This window comes from Aristolochia californica, unplaced genomic scaffold, assembly GCF_029961685.1.
Source record: "Aristolochia californica isolate CCGP_79_NKW_82.1479 unplaced genomic scaffold, dmAriCali1.0.hap1 SCAF_3, whole genome shotgun sequence".
Lineage (NCBI taxonomy): Eukaryota > Viridiplantae > Streptophyta > Magnoliopsida > Piperales > Aristolochiaceae > Aristolochia > Aristolochia californica.
In genome coordinates this window covers 45552687-45562398 of record NW_027181992.1, presented here as the reverse complement: position 1 = coordinate 45562398, position 9712 = coordinate 45552687, and the positions used below count along the sequence as shown (strand labels likewise).

The 9712-nt window shown below is 36.2% G+C and overlaps 1 protein-coding gene and 2 non-coding genes across 4 annotated transcripts; all 3 read left to right on the top strand.

Moving 5' to 3' along the window:
• The first annotated feature begins 1239 nt into the window (after positions 1 to 1239).
• TRNAH-GUG (transfer RNA histidin (anticodon GUG)) lies at positions 1240 to 1311 on the top strand. Its single transcript has one exon. It is a non-coding gene; the product is annotated as a tRNA-His (tRNA).
• A 166-nt stretch (positions 1312 to 1477) lies between these two features.
• On the top strand, positions 1478 to 9254 carry LOC137958900 (DNA replication licensing factor MCM7). 2 transcript variants are annotated; one of them, XM_068806102.1, is made up of 16 exons: positions 1478 to 1554; positions 1638 to 1705; positions 1801 to 1860; positions 1940 to 2166; positions 3060 to 3237; positions 3579 to 3701; positions 4136 to 4225; positions 4384 to 4526; positions 4889 to 5066; positions 5283 to 5474; positions 5713 to 5885; positions 7740 to 7943; positions 8047 to 8212; positions 8315 to 8536; positions 8827 to 8951; positions 9091 to 9254. In XM_068806102.1, the coding sequence occupies exons 1-15, from the start codon at positions 1524 to 1526 to the stop codon at positions 8929 to 8931; spliced, it is 2160 nt and encodes a 719-aa protein (XP_068662203.1). In that variant the 5' UTR covers positions 1478 to 1523; the 3' UTR covers positions 8932 to 8951; positions 9091 to 9254. The 2 variants fall into 2 exon arrangements, with proteins under 2 accessions (XP_068662203.1, XP_068662202.1); XM_068806101.1 differs by lacking the exon at positions 9091 to 9254 and having other exon boundaries at positions 8827 to 9071.
• Positions 9255 to 9566: 312 nt separating this feature from the next.
• Positions 9567 to 9640, top strand: TRNAV-AAC (transfer RNA valine (anticodon AAC)). Its single transcript has one exon. It is a non-coding gene; the product is annotated as a tRNA-Val (tRNA).
• Positions 9641 to 9712: the final 72 nt, after the last annotated feature.

Genomic DNA, 9712 nt, shown 5'->3' with positions numbered 1-9712 from the left:
CATTGGGTGGAAAAAGGGAAGAGGTTTTTGCGGGGATTTTGAACGTGGAACGTGGTACCCAGCTCTAATACCATGTTAAATACCTAGCCAATACAACTCAACAGACCGGTCTATTAAGTGGGAAAAGCCATGTACCTAACCTAGATGGTCCAGGGGTAGACGGAACCAAACCCAGGTGGTTAGATGATCTATTTCCTTAGAATAAGATTAAATTTGGCTACTAGATATTAATTACCAGGTTATATTTAAAATAAAATATTTAAATAACCATAGTTGAAAATATGATATATAAAAAGTCATATTTTAAATTAGTTATAAAAATAAAAATAATTTATATTATAAATCAGAATAAAAAATAACCTAATATTTCCTCGAACGATAACTCAAAATTATAGAGAAAACGGATCACTTGGGCTGTATTGGGAAAAGATGAAGTGGAGAGAAAAAAAAAGGAAGAGAAAGAAAAAAGAAAAAGAAAAGAGGTTTATTTTATCTTATTTTGATGCACATGGAAAATAAAAGAGAAAATGGAAGATAATTATAGTTTCTCTTGTTTAGACACATGTGAAAAATGGAAAAGAAAACAAAAATTTTAAATTTCTATGATTAAAATATTCTCTCAAGTTTTTATTTATTTATTTTTCTCTCCAAATTTTATTTTTTGTCAGAAAAAAATGTTAACTAAGAGAGACTTTCACTCTTATATTCTTTTCTGTCGGCAGCAACAAAAAATAACTTTCTCCCCCCTTTTATTTTAATTTTTTTCTGTCGATTCTAAACTGGGCCTTAAGGAGTGAATTTCACTGTATTTCTAGTGATTCTTTCTCTTCCTTTTTTTTTCTCTCCACTTCATCTTTTCCCAATACAGCCCAAGTGATCCGTTTTCTCTATAATTTTGAGTTATCGTTCGAGGAAATATTAGGTTATTTTTTATTCTGATTTATAATATAAATTATTTTTATTTTTATAACTAATTTAAAATATGACTTTTTATATATCATATTTTCAACTATGGTTATTTAAATATTTTATTTTAAATATAACCTGGTAATTAATATCTAGTAGCCAAATTTAATCTTATTCTAAGGAAATAGATCATCTAACCACCTGGGTTTGGTTCCGTCTACCCCTGGACCATCTAGGTTAGGTACATGGCTTTTCCCACTTAATAGACCGGTCTGTTGAGTTGAGTACTTTATTTTAGACAAAATAAATTCAGAAACAAATAAATCAACCAAAGTGGCTGTAGTTTAGTGGTAAGAATTCTACGTTGTGGCCGTAGAGACCTGGGCTCGAATCCCAGCAGCCACATTTTTCATTTTTTTAATCATTTTAATTATCGGCGCACATTAGCTCTCTCATTGGCTTGCCTTTTTCGGCCAGCTCACATTAGATTCCATTTTTCCCGCCAAAGTCCCTCTACCTTTTCCCGCCACCATTGCGCTCCACAGCTTCAGCCACCCTTTCGTCTCTACCTCCTTCCTAACCGTCTCACTCTCGTCTTCGTGTGTCCTGCCATCGAAATGAAGGATCTCAGTTTCCTCGCTGACAAAGGTTGGTCTTTTGTCTCTTCTCATTCAGTGTATTCGTTCTCATCTTAGCTCTCCTTTGCCCTCACTCATTTCTATTTTTTGCAGAGCTGGCTAAAGATTTTCTCAGCAACTTCGCTGATGACCATGGCGAGCCCAAATACCTCAACATTCTCGTAGGTTTCTGTTAAAAACGGTGCTAACTAAATCTATTTATCCTCCCTCGACTGACCAGCGTTAACCGGACCATTTTATTGTGTTTTGTTTTCAGCAAGATGTTGCCAATCGAAAGATCAAGTATGTGCAGATCGACCTTGATGACCTTGCTAATGTAAGATTCTGTTAATCTCTTTCTTTCGCTTGGCCGGATTTCTGTTTACTACTGTTTAAATATGAATTTGTTGTTTTAGTATAAGGATCTTGACGAGGTTTTCCTTCAACGGGTCACTGAGAATACGCGTCGTTATATTGGAATCTTTGCGGACGCCATGGATGAGCTAATGCCTGAACCCACGGAGGCATTCCCGGTAGAAGATGACCATGATATTTTGATGACACAGAGAACGGAGGAAGGTACAGATAATGCCGACAATAATGATCCGTTTCAGAGGATGCCTCCGGAGATCAAACGTTTTTAGTAAGTCTTAATATCAGATATTCTATGTCTACTTCCATTCACTTATTTTTTGTGCATGGCTGGTTGTACAGTTGTTTTCCGATTAGTAAGTTTGTTTGATTCGTTTACAAGTATGGCCCTGCACAAATATAAAGGGTGCGACAAACACTGCTGGTAGACTGCTCTCTACTTCTACTTGTACTCGTCAGGGCATCAATCATTAGTGATAATAAGGGCAGCAACGCTGCTGATTTGCCTTGTTCGCAATTGTGGTTTGAGGCAAAGCAAGGCCATTAACTTGTTTCAAGCTCGATCAACTTTACCCGATCTTCATGGAAATTTTATGTTGATCTCACAGACGTTACTGATTTGCTTGGTAATGTAAAGCCGTTTTATGTAGTAGTAGGAATTTGGAAGCCTTTCCAGCTCCAGTCAAATTAATACGGATGTTTGAGTGAATCTGCTTATTCTGTTTTGCTGTTTTAGCTTTCTAAAGAGACTCCGAGATCATATTCACAATTTCGAGTTAGGATTTTATTTTATTTTATTTTCTCTTTTTGCTTTCTTTCTTTATGGTATGGCCCCTGGGAGGTCACCGTTTGTATTCAACATAGGCAGGTCGATGCAAAGAGTAATGCGCTAATGATCTTGGGAGAAACTTGGCTGTCTCTTAATTTTTCTAATTAACCTCACCATTAATCATACATGTCAATGAGCTCATGATTTCGTTCATTTTCCTGGTTCTATTCTTATGATTTATTTGCGTTATCACTGGCATGATTATAATTTTATGGAGTTTCTTGGTGTCTATGTTTGATTGTAGATGTTGAAGTTTGTAGGTAGATATTGAAGTTGTAGCTTGATCAGAAATTTAACTTTACAAATTCACTCTTTGAATTAATCACTATTTGTAGTGAGGTCTATATCAAGTCATTTTCCAAGGGTTCCCCATTCACAATAAGGGAGGTGAGGGCCTCTTACATTGGTCAGCTTGTGAAAATTTCTGGAATTGTTACACGTTGTTCAGATGTGAAACCGTTGATTCAAGTTGCTGTTTACACTTGTGAAGATTGTGGGTTTGAAATTTATCAGGTACAGTTTAATAATCCTGCTTTTCATATTTAAACCATGTAGAAAGATATTTTGTTTATATCTCTAAAATTATTGTCCATTTTCCTCTTACGATTTTTTGTTGCCAAATGATCAATCTCTGAAGCATGTGAAACTGTTGGGTTTATTATGTCTCTTCAATTGCAAGTTCTGACTAAGAACATTTTATTAATGCCAATTATATATCTACTAAAACTTTACTTTTTCACGCTAATAGTACTTGTTGGCTTTCTGTAATTTTTTTTATTCTTCTCTCTATATCAGTTAAGACCATTCCTTTTAGGTCAACCCTATTCATTTTTCTCTTGATAATGGTTAACCAGGAGGTGACTGCCCGTGTTTTCATGCCTCTTTTTGTGTGCCCATCAAAACGCTGTGATACAAACAATTCCAAAGGAAACCTCATTCTTCAGCTCAGAGCCTCAAAGTTTCTAAAGTTTCAAGAGGTGCTTTCAAAGATCCCTTTGTAATTCTGCTGAATGGAAATGTTAATTTGCATGAAATTTATTTATGCAGAACATATGCAGAACGTATGGAGTGAGCTTGTTGCTTTTACTCAACAGATTTGAGAGTTTGTGTCATGTCATTATCTTATATTACCATAAGATGAAAATAAAACCTTACTGTGTTTTTTTCTGGAGAGAACACCGAAGTTGTTATAAAAAAAAAGAAAGAAAAGAAAAAAACACCAAAATGTGTTTTTATGGAGCAATGCCTTTTTTTTTTTGTCTGCAATTAAGCACTTTCGTTTCCTACTTAACTTTAGTCTCTTCCTGGTCACTCATGACTTTCATCAGCAATATAGTTATTTGTCAATGATTAACTTGGCATTCAACTAATTTCATTGATAATGATTAGGCTGCAAATGGTTTTGGTTCAGGTGAAGATCCAAGAATTAGCAGAACATGTTCCTAAGGGCCATATTCCACGGACAATGACTGTTCATTTCAGAGGGGAGCTCACAAGGAAGGTGGAAACATATTTTCCCCTTATGTCTTGTTGAAGTAGAGAACCTTGAGAGTATTAATATTTTCTGTCCTAAATGCAAAAGAGCTGTAATGAAACTTTTTGAGTTTGTGGGTTTTTATCCATTATGTTTTGGCAACACATTGTTGGATTTTTCATCAGGTTTCTCCCGGTGATGTCGTCGAGTTATCGGGGATATTTCTTCCTATTCCTTACACTGGGTTCAAAGCAATGCGTGCAGGTTTGGTTGCAGACACATACCTAGAGGCCATGTCTGTTACCCATTTCAAGAAAAAATATGAAGAGTAAGTCAATAACCCTAGACGTTCAATCAATGGAATGCCCTAAAGCATCAAAATTTTTGCACATTTGGAAGAGAATCTGCTAAAGTTGATTCCTCAATATGCTGTAGTATTTTGAAAAGGTCACCTGCAAACCACTGCCTGATAAATAAGAGGTTTAATCTTTTTTCCAGATTTGTCCTAGATCAAGTTGAATAGCCTTTGAAAGTGCTATCATGTTTCACTTTGTTGACATCCAAACATCATTCAATGCTGTGTGTACTGAAACAACCAAACAAACAAATAAACAATTATCTATATACACTCTAGCATTCTTGATATAGGTATTATTGGAAACAGTCATGTCTAAAACTTGCTGTGGTCAGGTATGATCTTAGAGGAGATGAACAAGAACAAGTTGAAGGCCTAGCCGAGGATGGTGATATCTACAACAAGTTGGCATGCTCTCTAGCACCTGAGATCTTTGGTCATGAAGATGTTAAGAAGGCATTACTTCTTCTCCTCGTAGGAGCTCCTCATCGTAAACTAAAAGATGGTATGAAGGTGAGTTCATTAGTTAGGCATTGATGTGGTGTCATATATATATATATATATTTCATAATACTTTTTGGTCTAAGAAATTCTGCTAAATGTGTCATGATCATAGAGACCAGTAGCAGCATATTATTTTTTGTCTTCCCTGTGATCTTTTCCATTTTCATTATCCATTTTCATTATCCATCTCACAAAGGCTATGTTACCATGTTTTTGAATTTGTAGATTCGAGGTGACATACACGTTTGTTTGATGGGTGATCCTGGTGTTGCCAAGAGTCAGCTTCTTAAACACATTATAAATGTGGCACCAAGGGGAGTTTATACTACAGGTAGAGGAAGCAGTGGGGTTGGTCTAACTGCTGCAGTACAGAAGGACCCTGTCACCAACGAGATGGTTCTTGAAGGCGGAGCTCTGGTAAGTGCACAACTATTTTTCAGCTGGAAGGCTTTCATCACTTTATGGTGATGCACAGTCCACTCGTACACACTGATGTAGATAAGATAAATCTATTTAAGTGGTGGGAAATATCTGGGGGAAAATGTAATTGATAACAAAAGCAAGAGATATGAAAACAGAATGTCAGATTTGATGGCCTTTTATTGAGACAGTTTGCTTAGAAAAGACCAGAGCTGAACTATGTTGTGTCTTGCAGGTGTTGGCAGATATGGGTATATGTGCCATTGATGAGTTTGACAAGATGGATGAATCTGATCGAACAGCTATCCATGAAGTGATGGAGCAGCAGACTGTAAGCATTGCAAAGGCTGGGATCACCACCTCTCTCAATGCAAGAACTGCTGTTCTTGCTGCTGCAAATCCTGCCTGGTATAAACTCATAGTGAGCTTCACTGCAAGTTCCTCTTTCTCACACTTCTTCCTTTTACTAAATTCCTTTATCCTGTTTCTTCTGTTCCTTATTAAACTATCTTTTCTTAATTATTAAATACAAACTCTCCTTTTAATGATATATGGTTAACATTGTCCACTTGCATCAAGTCCCAATTGCTGCACGCTAAATTGTCTGTGTGCAAAACTGGTTCATCAATAAATGATCAAAGCTTACGTGATCATCCTATGCATTATGCCACCACCTGGTTCCAATACATCTTATGTTGTCATGGATCATTATTTCAGTCATTATTTCCATCAGGAGACTTTCATTGGCCTTGGGTATACCTTTCATAGATGTGTTTACTAAGGAATACTAGTCATTGCTGAAGCTTGTTTGTGGAAAGTGAACATCTGGCTTAGAGGTTGTAGAAAGCAAAGGGTCCACCTCAAACTTAAAGGAGGACCGATGATTTGTCTTAAAATAAAACCAGTTCATCCATCAGATAAGGCGCCACCACTCAGAAATGGAGATTCTTTCGGGAGGTTTACAGAAATCGTGCAATAAAACATGAGCTGCTAGTGGTCCTTAACACCAGCTATCCTCTAGATATAACAAATTAAATCATGGCTTTTGTGATGCAACAAGTATTCTATTTGTTGAATTTTTGGGAAAGAGAAAAACTTTATTGACTTGATGTAATTTGAATACAGTGAGTCTCTATTTAATAGAGGAAACAATTAGAATCTAATTATAATTAAACTACTTTTGTCCTAGTTATACCTAAAGTGAAACACTAAAAAATAAGTCTTAAAATAATTGAACAACTAGACATAAATGGATGATTAACATATCTAAAACACTTTTAATTGAGATTCTTTTGTGAGAACTCTTCCTGTGAGACTCCTATAAGACTCTATTGTAATAATTTTGACTCTCTGAGACTTCTTGTTGTGAGAGGCTCTTGCATATCTGCTGTTCAACACTTTTCCTCAAGCTGAAGTTTATAACTTCAGCTAGCAAGGAAAAAGATTTTGTCTTCAATATTCTTTTGCTTAAAAATACTTTCTTGAATATTTTGGTCACATAAAAAATTACCACAACATGTGAAATAAAATACCTCTTTCTTGTAGTTTTTTTCTTCTCCATCTCAACCTGGGGATAAAAAAAGATATAGAGACCTAATTTGGACAAAACACAACATGGGAGAAGAAAATCACTCCCAATCGTACCAGTCAAAATGGTCATAGTTTGAAACAAGCTCCGCTCAATTTTAAAGGTGTAAAAAAGGTCCAACTTTAGGGCATAACAAAGAGACTACTCAATTTTTAAGGGTAGTTCAAACACAAATCACCTATAGGAGGAAGTATAAAAAATTTTATTTGAATTGGATGCTGAGCACACTCTTATATGTTTCAGGTAGTGGGTCTAAGCATTACTAAGAATACAAGATGATAAATTGAAGAAATACTAGGGGAAAAATGGTGACTATGCAACACTCGTACTTCCAAGCGTATCTAGAATGTAACCCTTTTTGTTTTTTTTTTTTGTTTTGAAAACTAGGGGAAACTAATGGTAGAAGTTAATAAATTTGACCAAGTATAAATTTTTGGGAGTGACCGTAGTTTTTGGAGTTGATGATGCGTAGGATACACATCCAAGTAACAAAAACGTAAAACTTGAAAACAACATTGAAGCAGGACATTAGCCATGAGCAGTTGGTATCTTGATGTCTTGATGTTTTGATGTCTTATGTTCTTACCTAATGGTCTTTTATGTATTCAAAATGTACTTCTGAAGAAAAGTATTTACAGTACTGACAAGGTGTCCGTTGTTTCCTTTTCCTACAGGGGCAGATATGATCTTAGGAGAACTCCAGCTGAAAATATCAATCTCCCTCCTGCACTGTTATCACGGTTTGATCTTCTGTGGTTGATCCTGGATAAGGCAGACATGGACAGTGATCTTGAAATGGCGAGACATATAGTATATGTGCACCAGAATTTGGAAACTCCTGCTCTTGGGTTCACTCCTCTTGAGCCGTCAATCCTAAGGTAATTCTCTCATATTTCTGTTCCCTCCACGTTTTGCTGCTGCTGTTTGTAACATAGTCCAGTTTCCATTTTGTCATACCATCTTATTTTCCTTGGACATCAGAGCTTATATTTCAGCAGCAAGAAGGGTTTTCCCCTCTGTCCCTAGGGAATTAGAGGAGTATATTGCTACTGCATATTCAAGCATTAGGCAAGATGAAGCTAAATCAAATGCTCCTCATTCCTACACCACAGTTCGGACCCTACTCAGCATTCTCCGAATATCAATTGTAAGTTTCTTGTGGGCTATTCTCTCAAAGAATACATGAAAATTAATTTCTTCAAAATATATATTTACATTTGTAGCACTTTGTATCCACCTTGTCCTACAGGCCCTTGCAAGGCTACGATTTTCAGACACTGTTGCTCAAAGTGATGTGGATGAGGCATTGAGGTTGATGCAAATGTCAAAATTCTCTTTATACTCCGATGACCGTCAGAAATCTGGTTTAGATGCAATCTCTGATATTTACTCTATCGTGAGGGATGAGGCTGCAAGGACTAACAGCATGGACGTGAGTTATGCTCAGGCTCTCAATTGGATCTCCCGAAAGGTCAGTTTAATGTTCTTAGAAGTTTGGCTACTGGCCTGAAGCTCTGATTAGTATATTTTGTAGTAGTATTGGAAGAATCGTTATTCCATGGTCATGCAAAGTGTGTTAGGAAGAGCCAGGTCTGGAGAGATGGTTAACTAATGTGTTTAGTTCACTTTTAAACATATGATATCATAGGATAGTTACAAATATTTGCTCATATTGGACAGTAATTCATCTTGTAATAGTTAGTTACTGATTTCTTCACAGCCAAGGTGATATTCTGAGCTTTGAATCTATAATCTATGCAGGGTTACAGTGAAGCTCAGTTGAAGGAATGCTTAGAAGAATATGCGTCCCTAAATGTTTGGCAGATACATCCCAACACTTTCGACGTTCGATTTATTGATGCTTAATGATATTCTTCTATTACCCTGTAAATTACTACACATGATTTCTACCATTATCCTTGCTATTGTGATTTATTTTTCTTAGCGATTATTTATCTTCTGTGATTTGCACAAGTAATTTAAGATAAAATTGCATGGTTTCATTATGTGTGTAATTCTCCTCAGGTACACTGATGAACTTGCCCGTAATGATGTTGTGCTTCCTTGTACAAGAGGAAGTTCAGTAGAAACACAACTTTGAGACGTTTTTTTTTTTTTTATAATTGCTATTAGTGCAATAAGCCTTGGCAGTGTTTGGCAACAACATGCAATGAAGCTCACATTATAGATTGCTTTTCTCAACGGTAGCTTTTGTTTTCAAAAACTTCTGCCCGTCTGAGACTTTCCTGGTTCATTTCATAGTTGCCTTGAATGGTGTGATGCAGTCACCAATTCAAGTAATAAAAACCTTTGGCATACTCTTCAATGAAAAACGTTTCCAATTCACATTTCCAAGTAACACTGCTGCAATCTATAACAAAGCTAACTCGTTCAAATGAGAGGAAAGCAATCCATCCACCAAGAAGAGCATCGAATAGATTTTGAATGGCTACAAAAATAAAAATGACATCAAAATAGTTAAGTTCGAAGTTCGAATCAAAGGTGTCGTGGTGTAGTTGGTTATCACGTCAGTCTAACACACTGAAGGTCTCCGGTTCGAGTCCGGGCGACGCCACTTGTTTTTTTTTTAACATTTTAAATTAGCCCATTAAGCTCTGTGCTGCATATATCGATGCTTATTATTGAA

Coding starts and splice junctions, on each gene's coding strand:
- LOC137958900 (XM_068806102.1), top strand. CDS start 1,524: ATGAAGGATCTCAGTTTCCTCGCTGACAAAG. Junction 1,555..1,637: donor CAGTTTCCTCGCTGACAAAG/GTTGGTCTTTTG, acceptor TATTTTTTGCAG/AGCTGGCTAAAGATTTTCTC. Junction 8,213..8,314: donor GCATTCTCCGAATATCAATT/GTAAGTTTCTTG, acceptor CTTGTCCTACAG/GCCCTTGCAAGGCTACGATT.